The following is a 19,171-nucleotide window of genomic DNA, read 5'->3' as shown; positions in this document are numbered from 1 at the left end:
CTCTGATTTTACAAACTTCATGGTCTGGACTATTCATCTCTCCAACCTCTTCTGCTTTTCCAAGTGTGTGCTAAACACACTGGTCTTCTTTCTGTCTATTTTTATTTCTCTTAACTCACCAAGCATATCCAGATTTAGGGCCTTTGCAACAGCAACAATAGTAGCTAATATTTCTTAAGAATTTGACTATGTACCAAACACCATTCTAAGGTCTTAGCATGTATTTCTTATTGAATCTTGTCAATAACATTTAAGATGGATGTTATTACTGCTGTTACCCATAAGACACCCAGAGGTAACAAATTGTTCACAGTCCCTAGAGAGTAAGGGGGTAGAATCAGGATCCATATCCAGGCAGACTCTTTAACCCAGACCCTAACCTCTTTAACATGCTGCCTTCCCTTAGGCTGATCCACCAAGTGGCTAAATCCACTAAATGGCTGCACCACTAAAACAAACTAAATGCAATACTATCCTTCCCTTCAACTTATGAGTCCATGGCTGACCTTTGTCAATTAGATCTCATATTAAATATCACACTCTGGGAGGTCTTGCCTACTCCCCCAACCTAAAGTAGCTTCCCAGTCACTCTTTATAAAATTTCCCTACTTAATTATCTTAAATTTATTTATTTAAATTTAAATTTATTCCTACCAGATATAGTTAGCTAATTTGCTTATTTGTTTATTTATTCTTTCTCTCTTCCCCAAAAATGTAAGCTTCACCAGAACAGAGGTGTCATGTCTTCCTCATCATTATAACTCTAGTATCTTAAACCACAGTTGCTGCTCATTGAATGTTAGCTGGATAAATGAATAAATGAGTGAATCAAGCACCCTGTTTGAAAGCCACATAGAAAAGGCCCTCTTTTAAGCACCTATGGGTTTGCTTTCTGAGGTCACCCAATATGAAGAAATTTTACGCAGAGCACTTTGTCTACTACTCAATGAAAAGTAAAGGACATCTCCATCCATAATTAATAAATACCTATTGGGAGTTTTAAGCAAGTTTATTACTATGGAGTCCACAATTTTTAATATGCTCACTATTTCAGATTAAGAAACAGAAGGACTCATTTAAGATGCAGATATTTTTAAATTGTTAATACTCTGGGTCATTAGTTCCTCACTTCAAGTATACTCCTTAGATGAATACTATAAAAATTGGTTTATTCACAGATGTGACTCCAGGATGAAAAGCTGTGGTGGACTGAGGTCAAACACAAGGTGGTGCTAGGAAGACAAATCCTGGCATTGCACACTGTCAGTCACTGGGCAGATGGGAGATAGCTCATGGCTGATAGATACAGAAGAAAATGATGGGGTGATGATTACACATAGGAGAATCAAAGAATGCAAAACTAAATGTTCATAAGTGTTAACAGTATCTTCCCTGGCCAAGTACTAGATATCTTTATTTGGAACCAGAGCTCACATAGTTTCACATGCATATTTTGAAAATGGTTTGCATCTACTTTTTTTAAGACAGTCTCACTCTGTTGCCCGGACTAGAGTGCCATGGTGTCTCAGCCTAGCTCACAGCAACCTCAAACTCCTGGGCTCAAGTGATCCTTCTGCCTCAGCCTCCCCAGTAGCTGACACTACAGGCATGTGCCACCATGCCCGGTTAATTTTTTCTATTTATTTTTAGTTGTCCAGCTAATTTCTTTCTATTTTTTTTTTTAATAGAGATAGGGTCTCGCTCTTGCACAGGCTGGTCTCAAACTCCTGAGCTCAAATGATCCACCCATCTTGGCTGCCCAGAACGCTAGGATTACAGGCATGAGCTACTGTGCCCAGCCGGTTTGCATCTATTTTAAAAGCCATTCACTGAAAGCTCACAGTTAAAGTTTGTAAAATTGTATTGATTTATTGATTATAGGGACAAGTTTCAATCTTATGGACAAGACAATTGTCCATATATACAATATATAGGACCAAATCAGTAAGACTTGATAAGAAATGTAACTGTAGGGCATGGTGGCACATGCCTGTAGTCCCAGCTACTCGGGAGGCTGAGGTAGCAGGACTGCTTGAGCCCAGGAGTTTGAGGTTGGTTTGAGCTAGGCTAACACAATGGCACTCTAGCCTGGGCAACACAGTGAGACTCTGTCTCAAAAAAAAAAAAAAAAAAAGAAATGTAACTGTTTTCAACTTGCTTTTTCTAGACCCTCACACTCATTTTTAATAGAAAACTAAACATAGGAGATTAGTTGAATTCGCTTGTTTCTATGTTTAACAGTTTATTGGCTCATTTTGTGGAAAAAGAGAAAAGGTAAATGTGGCTTAAAATAAGGTATATTTTACTTATCTAAGAAGGCTGTCTTCATGAAATTAGTGTTATCGTATGTTACAGTCCCCAGGCTGAATTTCTGTTTTTTATTTAATATCATCAGATATTCAGTGAATTCATTGCCACATCTCTTTCTCCTCAATACATATCTGGTCTGAAACAACTTCTTCATTTAACTCTCCTTGCTAGTTGATTCAAAAATGAAAAAAAAAAAAAAGAATAAAAAAGGAAACGGAAAAGATAAGCATGAGCAGTGGTATTTTGAGAAGCTGGAACATACGACTTGTCTCCCTGTTTGCCTTTATATCCCCAGCACCTAGAACAGTCTTGGTACAAAATAAATTCTCAGTAAATGGTTAGTACATGAATATGTTAATTATTTAATCTTTAAATAGTAACTATTGTTTTTACCCTCTAACATAATTTAGAAAAATGCCTATTGCTACAAGAAGAAAGTAAAGTCATTTTTAGTTTAAGATTGTGGTCTCCAATCCCTGGACTGTGGACTGGTACCTGTCTGTGGCCTGTTAGGAGCCAGGCAATACAGCAGAGGGTGAAGTGAGCAAAGCTTCACCTGTATTTCCAGCCACTTCCTATCACTCACATCACCACCTGAGCTCTGCCTCCTCTCAGATAAGCAGCGGCATTAGATTCTCATAGGAGCACAAACCCCACTGTAAACTGTGCATGTGAAGGATCTAGGTTGAGAGCTCCTTATGAGAATCTAATGCCTGATGATCTGAGGTGGAGCTGAGGCGGTGATGCTAGTGCTGGGGAGCAGCTGAAAATACAGATTATCATTAGCAGAGAGGTCTGGCTGCACAGAGACCATAATAAATCAATTGCTTGCAGACTCATATCAAAACCCTATCAATGAGTAGCAAGTGACAGTGTAGTCATAATAAAATTCACAATACATGCAATGTGCTTGAATCATTCCAAAACCATCCTCCTATCTGCTCCCTTCCCCCCTTCCAAGCGCCCCCCAAACCCCCCCGCAGTCTGTGGAAAAATTGTCATCCATGAAACTGGTCTCTGGTGCCAAAAATGTTGGTGACTGCTGGTTTAAAAGTCAGAAGCTTTTAACCCCTGGTATAAATTCTGTCCTAATTCCTAGTCTAAATGAGCTAAGGCTCAGCAGTGTCTCTTTGCCATGTAGGTGCAATGCTGTGTTACATCCAAATGCCACCAAAGCCAAGACACCCAAGCCACTGATATGCTGTGGGTTGTTTGCAGATGTTGATTAGATGAGATTCATAGAATGAATATGAGACCCAAGGATAGTTCTTATTCAGGTTTCAATTAATCACATCTGATTATGCATACCTCAGCATCTAAAATATGCATATCTCTCAGGCAAATATGGTCTTTGTGTCTTCTTGCTTTATCCAAATCATTCTTCAGTCTAGTGATAAAGGCTACCTATGGCAAAGTGGACAATTTTGCTAATAAAGCAGTTTAAAAACCTCACTTTGAAGTTTAATTGTATAGTTTGGGCATTTTAAATGTTAAGTCAGACTCCATAAGTGCAAATTCTATATTCACTTTCAGTATAGAAACAACTTGAAGTCACCATAATTTCTTGCTGATCATGTTTCCATATGGTTATTTCCTCTGGGAACTAGTGTGAGTGGACATTTCATTATATTTATGTTTCATATTTGGGACATTATATTGGTCTATATCCAAAACAAATTTTGATGCAACTGACTTCTGAAATTCTGTGTATGTTTTTTTTCAAATGATAATGAAAGATCATTCATCTTTAAAAAAATACTTCCAAGAAATTTTAGACTAATTTTCTCCTTTTAATTGGTGGATCTTCAACAGGAGCATATTTTTTCAAGGTCACAATCACTTAACTACTTTGAAATAAGATATATATCGTTTCTACTTGAATCATATGTACAGCATCTCTTAATATAGCTCCTGCACATGCACTAACCACTGTAGTCACTTATTAGCCTTTCTTAACATCTATATAAAGTCAGTGATAAATATTATAAATTCATAATAGGGATTCTAATTTTTTAAGGTTGAAAGAATTAAAGAGAAAGAAATTGCCATGTCAATTGTAAGATGGAGCTAGAATTTTAAAGAATACAATTTCAATCTAGTCCTCACAAGATAAAAACCAAATTAAAATTTGGTTTTTTCCATATCTACAGACTATTTACATCTTCCATTTCTACCTACTTCCTAGCCCTGAGGAAGCATGGCATATAAACCTGGAAATGATTTTTCAATAGGTAATATATAAATGTGATTTTTGCTTTATAAAATTAATGGCTCCTAAATTTTTGCAGCTATTTTAACTTTTTACATTGTAACCTAAATATTGTATGCACATGGCTAGAAAATTGTGTGCTTTGAATTATAAAAGCTTAGCATAAAAAGCAACACTCTCCTTCTTCAGCTCTGCTTCCCAGAAGCAACCACATTTAGCACTTTAATTTTAGGGCTTTAGGTGGTTTTATTCCTATTTCTAATAATATGTTTTTTTTCTACTTTTTTTTTATTTATCAATTTTAGACATTTCTGCTTTGCAAGATGAAGATTTAGATCACATGGCCAACTCTACTTACTGTCATGTCTCCTCCTAATATGCTTTTATGACTATTCATAGTTTGACCCTTATCAATTTTGTAACTTCAAATCTTAAATTTAAATTTTTATTATTTTTTTCATCGAGTATAGGAAAAAATCTCCTATCAACATATTTTTGAATATGAAGACAGTTATACCTTCATCTTTCTTTCTATTTCTTCTCTCAATTTTTAATTCCCTAACAATGTGAACTTTACTTGTTCTGTGTTATCATGGTTGGAAACATTTTTTTTTTCTGTAATCACAGAGCAGATGAAATGTCTGTCAAGTATTCTATAATTGGCTTCTGGGCTGATTCTACAAGGTAGAATCATGAGTGTTTATATTATTATAACAATGCTTATATTATTCCTTGGAAGCTAAGTGGTAGACTCAGACATATTCCCTTCGTCTCAGGTACAGTATCATGTTCCATTTAAAGGAGAATATTACTAGAGGTAAGTTCAAGTAAAAACTTTCATTCATATATACATATACGTATGTATATATCAATAACTGTCTTCATGATGCCCAGTTTTTCCTAGAGGATCTCATACAATCTATTTATATATCAATTCCACTTATATCTGAGATCTCCCTTTGGAGCTGTGTTTCCATTCTGAACTAATTGTACTTAAGGCCTACTGCACAGCTGTCATTCAGGAACAGGAAGTCACAGTTTTTCTGATCTCATGTCTTTGCTTATCTTGGTTTACTCACTTATTTTGCTGCAATAGATCCTAAAGTAATTTCTTAAGAAAGAGTGCATTGTAGATAAACTCTTGGGAAGTTTGCATGTCAAAAAATAGAAAATATCTTTATTCTGTCTTCCTCTGATTTCTCTTCCTAACTATAAAGGCCCTGATCACTATCTTCTAGTACCTAGTACTGGTGATGAGAAGCCCAACTCCAATCTAATTCTTATCTCTTTTCATGTGACCAGATCATGCTCTTTATCTGAAAAGTTTCAATTTCAATTTATTCTTAATCTTCTAACATTTCACAGTAATTTTTTTAGAAGTAGGTCTTCTTTCATTCATTATAGTGTGCCCTTTTCATCACAATATTTGAGTTTTCCAACTGGGGAGATTTCTGTTGAACTTCTTTGATTATTTTTTCCACTCATTTTCTCTCTCCTCTCTTTCTTTTTTGTTTTTTTTGAGGCAGAGTCTCACTCTGTTGCCCCAGCTAGAGTGCCGTGTCGTGAGCCTAGCTCACACCAACCTCAAACTCCTGGGATCAAGCAATCCTTCTGCCTCAGCCTCCTGAGTAGCTGGGACTACAGGCATGTGCCACCATGCCCAGCTAATTTTTTCTATGTATTTTTAGTTGGCCAATTAGTTTCTTTCTATTTTTAGTAGAGACAGGGTCTCACTCTTCCTCAGACTGGTTTCGAACTCCTGACCTTGAGCTGTGCACCTGCCTCGGCCTCCCAGAATTTTAGGATTACAGGCATGAACCACCACACCCTGCCTCTCCTCTTTCTAGAAACCTCACTCTTCAGATATTGGAATTTTTGGATTGATCCTATATATCTCCATATTTTTCTTCCTAATTTCATCCTTTTGTTTTAATTTTTAGGATAACTCTTTTTAACTTCCAACCTATTTATTTTTTAAAATTATACTTCTAACCTCCAATAGTTCTTTGTGTTTTCCTTTCACAGTACACAGTATACAGTATACAAAGCTCTCTGAAGATACTAGGGTCTCCTCTACTCTCTGAATCATCTCTCTTTTATTAGGTTCCTGGTTTTATGCACATTTACCTTGGTTATTTTTATTGTAAACTTTTAAAAGATATCTAGTCACCCTTGGTTATCCATTTATTTTGAAAGATTTGAACAACAGATTTGCTTGGAAACTCTGTGTATTTAGCTAGAGCTTGACACTTCTTTCCCTGGAGAGTAGAAAGTACTATGTCATTATGCAGGGCCTTGTTCTGGACCTCCACTAACTACATCAGTGCCCTGTAACTTTTCAGGTAAGTAACACAGTTTTATGTTTTGTTCTTTGTTGTTTTTTTTTAACCTGCCTTCTGGGGTCCTGCATCTACAGATGAAGATGGGATCCATTGCTCTTAAGGCATGCTTAAAGTGGTGTTCCTGTTTTCAGAGTCCTATCTCACTCTCAACATCCTTCCTACTTATCTTTCTGAGCCCTTTACTTCTCTTCTTCAAGGGAAGTAGAGATCATCGCCCTCCTCAGCTCTCACCTCTTCTTAAGAGGCACTGATGTGTCTTATTCCACCCTCCAATACCTCTGCCTTCTAGAAAGTTGTTGAACCTTCCTCTCCAGCAATGACTCTTATACTTTTCTCTTTGCATGGAGTTTTTGTTTTTGTTTCTGTTTTTTGTCCCCGTGTTTTACTCCTTTCTTATAATTTTAATGAGATCATGGAAAAGAAAGGAGATGGAATCATGTATTACTTCATCATCTTGAGTCAAAATTACTTTCCTATGTTTAAGGAAAAAAATCACATATTTTGTCATGTTTTTCAGAGGAGGAGGATGCCTTTCTATTTATTTCACTCTACTTACACTCGAAATTTTCATGCTCTTATCATCTGTTTATTTTTAAACATTTATCTAGAACATCATTAAAAATCATATTACTTTCACTTATTACGTATTCAAATGATATACTCAACTAGATCCATTCAAATATGATTAACTTTTTTTCTAGTTCAAATTGATACTACTTTACTCATATATTGTTCATGTGTTTATAGCAAGCAGAACTGATATATTCCAAACAGGTTTAAACCCATGATCTTGCTATTCAATATAGATAATGCCATAAAGTCTTCTGAATTATTGGCCTGGTTTTTCAGGTTTAAGGAAATCATAAAGTATTCACTATACAAGTATAACAATGTCGTCACAGTTAGCTTTTTTCACATAAGGGGGAAAATGTATTCAATTCAGGTTTCATAAAATGCTAGAGATTAGTAAATTTGTAGCTATCACTAAAGTAATAATGCAAAACATAATGTTACCAGGCATCTTCCTCCTAACTGCAAGGTTTTGTATCTGCCAATTTCAAATTATTTTTATGAGGAGCGTATACAGGGGAAAAAAAAGAACAAAAATAAGCTCCAAGCTAGAATTAGTTTTGTCCTTGATTTCCTTTGAGTATCTGTTCTTTTCCTTCCAAATACATAGGAGCCAACAACAACTAACTAGAAATTTATCAATTCTAAAGATACGCAGAGGAAGATGGAAGATAGAGGATATGTGAAACAAATAGGACCCCCCCCCAAAAAAAATAACAGAAAGGAAAAAGATGGTGTAAATGGACAGGAAAGAGGATTTCTTTTAAAAATCTCATAAAAATGCCTAGGTTTCTGTTTGGTTTTGATTTGGGCATTTATGAAGTCAACACTATTCCCAAGGTCTTATTCACAGAGAGAATGATAAAAGATATGACAACTTTTTCATGAAGTCATTAATTGCTCATGATATCTTCCATCTCTTCATCTTTCACAGCATGTGACTTTGGGGTCTGTGGGCTTGAGTTTTGGGGGTTTTGTTCCTTGGGTGTTCATGACTTCCCTACCCGGTCGTATTATCTGTACAAGGCAGTCACCCTTCAAAACTCTACCTCTTTCAGGTAGACTGCAATTGAATATTTTATTGTTATAGTATATAAGGAGATCTTTCTCAGGAGCTACTCACTCACCAATACAAATTGAAAATCAGTTGGTCGAGTTCCTTCTGGCTGTTATAAGTTATCCAAAGTTACCCATAGTCACAAAGCCTAGGGGGAGGGGGAGGATTTGCTGGTGGTCAGGTAAACAGGTCCATGAGCAATTTGTTTAATTTGTCTGACTTCTTTACTTAGAAAAAGCAGCCATGGAATTGGTATAATGATAATGACTTTCCTCATTTATTTATTTCCAGATTGTACAAATCATTTCCCAGTCTAAAATTTCACACTTTAGATTTAGGGCATTGAAAAAGCAACTACTCATGGTTCAAATTATGGTTAAATGTATATCACCCAATATGAACAATCATCCATTCACAATATCAGATATTAATTCCATGGATTTTCTTTGTTTTATGATCCCTTTCTTTGTTCTTGGTATGAATATATGTGTTGGAATTACTAGCCATGTTCAACCAACATGTTTATGTTGCTCTATTTCAGCATGTGGCAAACTGATGAAAATCACAGGCCCAATTACTGTCAAGACATCTGGAACCCGATTTGGTGCTTGGATGACAGATCCTTTAGCATCTGAAAAAAATAACAGAGTATGTTGCTCCCATAAACATCTTTGTTTAGAATTATGTTTTATTTACACATTTTCTCCATTGGACTATTCATTTTCTTCAGGGATATTTGTTCCAACTTGAAAAATGTTGCACTTGTTTGCAAATATTTTCTGTTTGATAATATTAATATATCTAAAGATAGAGTAAACCTATTTTACTAAAATGTTCCATCCTATAATTCAACCATATAGTAAGACTAATTTTTATTGGTTTCAGTCTTATTTTATGCTTGAAAAGGTCTAATTATAAGCATACAGAATTTTCTGTATATTCTTTCTAATACCTGTTCTTTTCTATAAAAAAAAGCACTAAATAAGTGAAAATCTCAAGGGCTTAAGCAATTTGCTAAATAAGCTAAAATATCCCTGGAGTCTAAAGGTAATTTTAAAAGAAATAGCACTGAAACTTTTGGGGGGGGTATTTTCATAAGTTGCCAATGCCTGTATTATGTAAATCTATAAAGTGGAAACTTGTCATAGCTCTATTTATGTTCTATTACAGAACTCAGTATAAATTAAGATTCTCAAGGGTTCCATCCAAATAAGATTAGTTATTAATTGGTAAAATTGTTTCCTTAAAATGTAGTTGTGCCTACAAGCTGATCCAATAAACAAGTTTTACTAGAATATTTTGTAGAACCCATAAGGAGAAATAATTTGAATATGCAAAATTAGGCCATACATTTTTTCAGAGCAAAGGATGGAATAAATACAATTTGCTCAAGGTTATACATTTTGCAGTTATTACTGATTGTATTGATCTATCAGATGATGTGATTTGCATTGACATATGTTTGGTTCACTCAGTGATATGCCCTAAATGGTCAAAACTAAAGAACAAAGAAAGAAAAAGCAAAAAGCAAGTTAACATCAAGGTAGTAAATTCAGTTATTTCTTTTCCACATAGACGATGCCAATATTTTTACAAAAGCCTAAAATACTAGCACATTTCAGTGGGTGGGCAGTAAGATAATGTGGCTTCCAGAGCCTGAGAATTATGACATTAATATATGTTGTGTCTCCCTGTCTTTATTTTAGAATTTTCAGAAAAATAACAGAACTTAGTCACTTAATTTTTTTTTTTTTCCTTCTCCTCAGGTCTGGTACATGGACAGTTATACTAACAATAAAATTGTCCGTGAGTACAAATCAATTGCAGACTTTGTCAGTGGGGCTGAATCAAGGACATACAACCTCCCTTTCAAGTGGGCAGGAACTAACCATGTTGTCTACAACGGCTCACTCTATTTTAACAAGTATCAAAGTAATATCATCATCAAATACAGCTTTGATTTGGGAAGAGTGCTTGCCCAGCGAAGCCTGGAGTATGCTGGTTTTCACAATGTTTATCCCTACACATGGGGTGGATTCTCTGACATCGACCTAATGGCTGATGAAATCGGACTGTGGGCTGTGTATGCCACCAACCAGAATGCAGGCAATATTGTCATCAGCCAACTTAACCAAGACACCTTGGAGGTGACGAAGAGCTGGAGCACCGGGTACCCCAAAAGAAGTGCAGGGGAATCTTTCATGATCTGTGGGACGCTGTATGTCACCAACTCCCACTTAACGGGAGCCAAGGTGTATTATTCCTATTCCACAAAAACCTCCACATATGAGTACACAGACATTCCCTTCCATAACCAATATTTCCACATATCCATGCTTGACTATAATGCAAGAGATAGAGCTCTCTATGCCTGGAACAATGGCCACCAAGTCCTGTTCAATGTTACCCTTTTCCACATCATTAAGACTGAAGATGACACATAGGCAAATGTGATTTGTTTTCATTGATTTAAACGGTGTCATTTGTGATAAACTCCATAGGAACCCTTCTGTTTTTTCATTATTATTACTTTGCATCATTTCTCCAAAGCAAAGCATATTTTTTATTGTAAAGTTGGTGTTTCAAAAAACAGCTCAGCTTGTCTAAGTTAACGTGTTGGAAACACATCTTAACTCCTAAATTTACAAGGCTTATCATGTCCTTGTCATGAAAAGCACTAAAAAGAGTTTAAGTGGCTAAAGTCATAGTTTTGCAAAAGATTAACGATCTGCCTTATTATATTAGAGTCAGAGACTAATGGTGGCTTAAATGCATGAATGTCTTTTTTTTTTTAACTTTGTCATTTTTTTTACTGTCTTTTGCTCCACATCAGGAAATATTTTGGTAGGAATTAGAAGTAAAAAAAAAAAAAAAAAAAAAAAGCGCTTTCTCCCCATTTATTTCTTTAAAAATATTTAAGGATTTCATTTATGTGGAAAAATAATCATTTTGCTATTAACACAACTCTCTGATGCGGTGCTGTACAGTCATTTTTAAATCTCTTGCTAACGTTTTATTGGCAATATGTATTTCTACCATTGTAACCACCATTGTGCAATTGTATCTCTTCACTTCTGTGAAAGTAAGTAATATTTTTTATAAAATACACTGAAATTTAATCTTAGTAATTATTCGAGTCAATTTTCAAGTGTGGTCAAGAAGGACCTTCTTGGCTTACCCCTTTACATAAGCATTATAAACTAAATAGAAAATCAAACCAGACACCTTACATAGAGTCTTTGTTTTACCCAAAGTCTACTGGACCACTAACATTGAAAAGTGATTCAGTACACTTGAGTTGCTCTGTTCACTCCATTAAATGCAGCCCATATAGTTGCTTGCAAACGATGCAACTGAGTCAAAAAATTGGATTTCAGTTGATTCCACTCATTTGTTATACATCAAATTTTGATTTTCATAATTAAATATATTAGTATTTTAACTTATAATATTTTATACATAACTCGCAATAGTGTAATTTCTTGTATCGGAACTCTAAAAATATATGACGCACACATGAAAACTCTTAAAAAATTCTTTTTTTGTTTTGTCCTCTAGGTTTAGATTATGAGCCCTGGAGAGCTATGGGTAAGATTTGTGCAAAAGAAAATGATGGGGAGGCTTGGGAGTTATATGTGTGATTTCAAAAGTGTAAATAGCCAATTCAGAAAATAAGATGGAAAGGTGACTCCTTGTTACTCTGATTCAATGTACATGTAGAAATAATGTAACAAAAAAAGAAAAGCTTTAATAAGATTTGTTAATAACTCCACAAAACATATAATCAATCTATATATCAAACATGTCATTGAGTTTAAATGTATTTTCCATATATTAAAAACAGTTCCCCGAGGCAGCTTTATGGAAACTATTATGGGTTGGTTTTATAATTTTAAAAGTATATTCCATAATAAATAATATATAACTTAAATTGTTGTAAATGTTTAGTTTCACAAATACATAGCAACATGATTTTCTTTGAAAGAGAAAGATAAAATAACTCAGATAAAGTATTGTGTAAAGAAATGCTCATATTTAAGGGTAATTAATTTCAAATGCCACAAGTAAAACATCATACTCAAATTTCTCACTGTCAAAATTGTAGGATTAAGTAATACAATCCTGAAATTATTAAGATTTGAAGAATTTTTTTTTTTTTTGCCTATGAAAAGTTAGCATGGTTTAATGACCAGTCTAGGTCCTATTACAATGGCATCTTCTCTTTTAGAAAGTTTATATAAGTTTTCCTCTGCTATTGAGAGTTGGAAAATTTAGGAGATTCACAAGTTATTGGACACACACCACAGAAATAATCAGTCAATATTTTGTGTATCAAGAGTTTGTATGAGGAAAGAAAGTCACATCAATTTCAGAAATGAATGAATTTTTAAGTAGATGGCCTGTAATAGATATCTAGATCTTCATTACTTTTTTTAAATGATGTTATATGGTATCACATACATTCAAAATTTGGGTGATCACAGCTTATTTGTGAGGTGTGCAGCTTGTAAAGCACTTTATTGTTTTCTATGTAAGGTTTCATCACCGTATCCAATTTATAGTTTATGTGCTGCTAGAGCAAGCACAGATTTTATTATTGTCACTAGACGTGGGGGTAACGTGAGTTTAAAAATGTGATTTGCATTAAACATTTACAGTTTAAAAGCATTTTTCCTAATAAATCATCAGTTTGTGCCTGAAATAAATAAGAATTTACTCTAATCACTGTTTTTTTTTAAATCTCTAACAAATAAAATAAACTTTATGAGGGAAATAATGAGTATTTTTAAATCATCTGCAAAATTCAAGCACTAAAGCACTCCAAGCTCAGAAAGTCTTCATCCTAAATGAACTATGTAACTGGTATTTTCTGAATTAACCAGATCATTAACAAACTTTCATGTAACTCAAATAATAATAGGTCCATGGTCTGATTGTGTTTGTGTGTTATTTGTGTTTGTGGGACTTGAATCATGATGCTTACCACTTGCACCTAAACTTATATCTATGAGTTCAGAAAATGGTAGTATTTCACTGCATTACCAATATGTAGAGATAAAAGAGAAAATAACAGCAGATGCATTATGTACATGAATTTATGAGTGATTAGTTAAACTTTCTCGTAAACTCAGAATCTCTGATTCTTGTCTCTATACTTATAGAGTCATTTCATCTTTATAATCAGTAGTATTCTCTCTGATGAAATCTCATCTTCAGAAAATATTATAAACTTCTGATTATTATTACTAATAAGAAACAGATTTTCATATCTGAAAATCACTACCAAACTTATGAGTACAAATTTTTCAACCAGAAAAATTATCTTAAAAATGTAACTATATAAAAGTGTGCCTATATTTATTTCAAAATAAAACTAGTTATTTCCCTAGTAAGGTAAGTTTTACATGTAATAATCTTTTAGTATGATTCTCCTTAAAAAATAAATTATCTTTTTAGGCTGGGTTTGGTGGCTCACGCCTGTAATCCTAGCACTCTGGGAGGTCAAGGCAGGAGGATTGCTCAAGGTCAGGAGTTCAAAACCAGCCTGAACAAGAGCAAGACCCCGTCTCTACTAAAAATGGAAAGAAATTAATTGGCCAACTAAAAATATGTAGAAAAAAATTAGCATGGTGGCACATGCCTATAGTCCCAGCTACTAGGGAGGCTGAGGCAGAAGGATTGCTTGAGCCCAGGAGTTTGAGGTTGGTGTGAGCTAGGCTGACGCCACAGCACTCTAGCTAGAGCAACAGAGTGAGACTCTGTCTCCAATAAATAGATAAATAAATAAATAAATAAATAAATAATCTTTTTGAAAACCAAATTTTATCTGATGAGTTTAGCAATTGCAGAGTTTCTAAAAGATAAACTTTGTCTAATAGTGTACTTTTGTAAGCAGAATTTAAAATGTCATCTTGCTCATTTGATGGGGTACATAAGATCATATTTTTTATCATACTCCATGTGATAAAGTTCCTGTGACATGATAAGGAATGGACATTTAGAGACAAAGTGTACTTGCCTTCTCCATCATTATATGATAAATGGACCATGAGAAGAGCAACTACAAAGTGATCTACCTAGTACTATAGGCAAGGAGCATGAATTAAAATTTGGATGCTGGCCGGGCGCGGTGGCTCACGCCTGTAATCCTAGCTCTTGGGAGGCCGAGGCGGGCGGATTGCTCAAGGTCAGGAGTTCAAAACCAGCCTGAGCAAGAGCGAGACCCCGTCTCTACTATAAATAGAAAGAAATTAATTGGCCAACTGATATATATATAAAAAAATTAGCCGGGCATGGTGGCGCATGCCTGTAGTCCCAGCTACTCGGGAGGCTGAGGCAGAAGGATCACTCAAGCCCAGGAGATTGAGGTTGCTGTGAGCTAGGCTGACGCCACGGCACTCACTCTAGCCTGGACAACAAAGTGAGACTCTGTCTCAAAAAAAAAAAAAAAAAAAAAATTGGATGCTATAGGATAACACAAAACCTTAATCACTGACTGCTTATAGCTATAAACAGTTATGTCTAGAAAAGCCCAGAGTCATTGAATATTATTCATTTCAGCAAGTTTTATCCATACTGAAATCAAGATCAGGGAATGATTTCTGTTTCTAAAAGCTAACTAAACTCAGCATAAAACTGCTAGCTAATAATTTGTCATTATCAATAACTTCAGAGAAAGTCTGGGGCTTAATAAAATCTGTTATCTTGAATTGTTGAAGTTTTGCTAGAAAAAATGCAATGAAAACATTTGCTTATGGAAGAAAAACCAACTTCACTAATTATTTTTCTAAGAAATGATGAATTCAATTCTTGAAAATCTCATGAGTAAAGAATAGAAAACTATTCACTCTACTGTTTAGCCAATTAGAAAGAAATGCTTCCCTAAACTGACTTTACCAAACTCATTTATCTGACTCGCATCTTGAAATTATGTTATGCAGTTTATCCCTTTTGGTTGATATATTTCATCAAGCTTAGTGGAATGTTAGTCCTATTTGGAGTCTGCCTTGTCTCCAAAATGTCAAACTGATTGGCATAGAACTTATCCTCTTTAAAGCTCAATTCATAAAGTGCCAAATAGGTTTTACAAATATAAATTATTACTAAACATGACTTGAAAATTATATAAGAGAAGGGCATAAAATTGTACCTTTTCAAGAGTACACAACAACTTTCATGTCTATAACCATCTTAAAACATTATCCCTAGTTAGAGATGTGAAGTAATATCGTGAATATGGAAGAGTTCTCAGGAACATCTTAGTGCTGCAAGAAGTTTGCTTTTAGTCCACACACATTTGTAGTTCAGTATCAAGCTGCATCCCTACCAAAACTGTATCGTGCCTGGCAAAGCTTGCACCTATTTTTTAAGTGACTAAAATATTGCCATGATAGATATCATTTCCTACCACAATTCAGACTTGGAAATATTACATTTAAGCAGAAACTTCCAAAAATAAATATTATATGACAAAATCTTGAAAATGGAGCAAGAAATGAGTTGAAGGAAAGAAACACTGACCATTTTAAGTTTCAGCATGTTATGAAAGTTTACTTACAGCATACTGCAGTAATATATATCCAGCTATTTGTCTCTGTCATTCTTGACTTCACATGTACTCATATACAGTACCAATGGGTAGTTCACAGACTTTACAACTAGATAATGCTGCATTATTAATTAAAAAATAAACACTAAACAAAACTACATACCAGATGACCTTCTAGATGCTAGGGACATAGATGTCAACAGATAAGGTCTTCATATGCTTACATTCTAATGGGAACAGGCTGCAACAATAAAAACAATCACAAGAAATAAGTTCTGTTTGTATTAATTGTTGTGAAGGAAATAAAAAATCTATGTGATAAAAAGTGATCAGGTGTTTACTAGGAGCAAGGTTGAGTAGGAGATGATATTTAGAGGGAATAGTCAAGGGAGGTTTCCCTAAGCAGCAGCCTGCCACAGTAAATTCATTCAAAGAATGGAATGTCACCGCCTGATCTGCATAAAAAATTTGAGCTCTTTCTGTGTCTGGAAATCCATGGATCAAATAGTTCTAATATTTATTGCAGAAGGTTTTGTTTTTTTTTTTTAATTTAGAGTTCAAGAATATACTTTTGGGCCGGGCGCGGTGGCTCACGCCTGTAATCCTAGCTCTCTGGGAGGCCGAGGCAGGCGGATTGCTCGAGGTCAGGAGTTCGAAACCAGCCTGAGCAAAAGCGAGACCCCGTCTCTACTATAAATAGAAAGAAATTAATTGGCCAACTAATATATACAAAAAATTAGCCGGGCATGGTGGCACATGCCTGTAGTCCCAGCTACTTGGGAGGCTGAGGCAGGAGGATCCCTTGAGCCCAGGAGTTTGAGGTTGCTGTGAGCTAGGCTGACGCCACGGCACTCACTCTAGCCTGGGCAACAAAGCGAGACTCTGTCTCAAAAAAAAAAAAAAAAAAAAAAAAGAATATACTTTTGGGGATAGCTGAACCTCCTAAACATTTTGCTAAATTTAAGGTATGTATATATGGTTGCATATTCTTTCTGGTAGAGGATTTCCAGTTTTCATCAGATTCTTAAAGAAAACCATGACCCAAAATACCACTACTATGTCAATTCAATCTATTAATAACTTAAACCCAAATTTATTAAGTATCTGTAACAAGCACTGAATGTCTGCCTTCTTTCTTGCAATCCTCAAGAATTTCCATTTGCTTCAGAGAGGAAGGAAATCAATATTCTAGCATTATCAGTAAGGAGTTTATTTTGTATTTTTTTTTTCCAGAAGAACTAAAACCTCTGGATAGAATTTTTTATATTTGGACTGAATTATTTTTCTGTAATAAAGCCTTTCAGGCACATTCTTGCCAGATTCAGTGACCTGAGAGTCTCTATCATGAGAGGCCTGTCCTACATCTATTTGAGTCTAGAGAACATTCTCCTATAATTCTAACACAGCCTTTTGGCAGCACCATTAGGATCTGACTGGAATTGAGCAGATGCAGTGTGTTCCATCAAATTTAACTGCAAACTCTTCTTCAGAAATTAGCTTCTGCAGCAACACGTAAACAGAACAAAAAAAGAAAGTTTTTTTTTAACACTTGCTTTGGTTTAAAAACTATTGTAGTTGGCATCCATGTAATCTACAGCTTCAGAAAATTTTTTTAAAGTTTTTTTTATTAAAAAAAAAAAAAGCTCTAGTCACACTTATAGAGATAAAGTCATGCTGAGCAGAGAATTGACGCTGTTTCTGTTAGTGACGCTTACTTTGATTTTTTCCCCCCGAAGGACTAAAGAAGATTTACCCATTATTTTCCACTCCAATGTAAACCAAAAATAATAAAAATAAGCATTTTCATTCTCTTTCTTGTGTCTTTATTAAACTCCACTAGAAACTACTCTTGGAATATGAAGTATGCATTGAAAAAGAAATTGAACAATATCTTACATTATCAGATTTTTATGAAAAGATAAAAATCTAATCATGGAAATCAATGCCTGTTCCAGGTATTTGTTCTTAGCAATTATCTTCTAGCTTGTTCAGTTAGCATTCTCTTTTCAGCTCTCACTCAATCAACTCTCTGATCTCCATCTCTATGCCCAGAATCTGGTACCTTGTTTTGAAATGCTTCTTTTGTTTACTGACCTCTGTTTCCTCTCCTGCATAATCAGTTTTTCTTTTTTCTTTGATCAAGGACCACTTCCATCAGCTGTGGCTTTATGGAATGCTTCCTGAGCAAGCAAGCCTTTATTTTCCAAGTCAGACGAAAGGGTGGAGTGTATACTCTCTCTCATCATTTACTTTCAAGATTGACTTCTAATTTCCTTTCACTGCATCTCTACGTATCTTTCAGAATTCACTTAAAATATCACCTTTGATATTCTTTGATGCATATAAAATAGACACTCTTTTGTGCTCCCATAGTATTGATTTTATATTGCCAAAAGTATCACATCACATTGCAATGATTTGTTTTCTTCAAGTTAGTGTAGACTCCTCAAGAGTCTAGTCAATGAGTTAATTTTTTAATATGCCAGTCCCTGGCACAGTGTCTGACATGGAATAATACCACCATAAATGTTGATAACCAAAGGAGTACAAGGTTAAGTAATTCCCTTACCATGTCTAAAAACATTAAAATCTTTGTTCCATTCTGAGAACATCATGAGAAATTAATTTTTCCAAATTTGTTGTAAATAAATTTCTATATCTTACTAAGGTCAGAGTCTAAATATAAGTATCAAGAAGGCAAAACTAGTCTTAATTTACTCTGTTGGGTAAGTTGATTTCATTATAATACAGTAAAGTTAAGTACCTTAAAAGGGCTCTCCTGGTTATTTGAATTATTTTTCTCTTTAATGCCCATTTTTAAAACTAAAAATAACTTTAACCTTTCACCCATGCAACTTTTGGTTCCCTACTTTGCCTTTTTTCCCCAGGTGCTACCAAGCCAGAGAAAGGGAAAGGAGCCATCTCTCCCTTTATGTTGTTCCCCTCTCTTCCTCAGCCTGTATTTTCAAGAGGTGTACCACAAGAAGTTTAATAGTTATTGATCAGTCAGTGATTGTAGGTAGATGCATCTGGTAATGTCTTTTAGGTAACATCAGTCAAGAATAGTTCTCCATATAGTGCAAGCAACTCTTCCAGAGGGTAGAATATTTATTCCAAAATTAGGTTTAATGATA

General features: G+C 34.8%; 1 protein-coding gene across 2 annotated transcripts in view; it reads left to right on the top strand.

Moving 5' to 3' along the window:
• The window catches only part of OLFM3 (olfactomedin 3), a 204,361-nt gene extending 186,014 nt beyond the window's left edge, over positions 1–18,347 (top strand). For both annotated transcript variants that reach the window (XM_075999898.1, XM_075999899.1), the window contains exons 5-6: positions 9,030–9,136; positions 10,255–18,347. In XM_075999898.1, the coding sequence (XP_075856013.1) occupies positions 9,030–9,136; positions 10,255–10,932 (785 nt within the window). In that variant the 3' untranslated portion in view covers positions 10,933–18,347. The remainder of the gene's footprint in view (positions 1–9,029; positions 9,137–10,254) is intronic.
• The last annotated feature ends 824 nt before the right edge of the window (positions 18,348–19,171 follow it).

Source organism: Microcebus murinus, chromosome 2 (genome assembly GCF_040939455.1).
Source record: "Microcebus murinus isolate Inina chromosome 2, M.murinus_Inina_mat1.0, whole genome shotgun sequence".
NCBI lineage: Eukaryota > Metazoa > Chordata > Mammalia > Primates > Cheirogaleidae > Microcebus > Microcebus murinus.
Note: the sequence above shows the minus strand (reverse complement) of the source record. Positions and strands in the feature narration are given on the sequence as shown.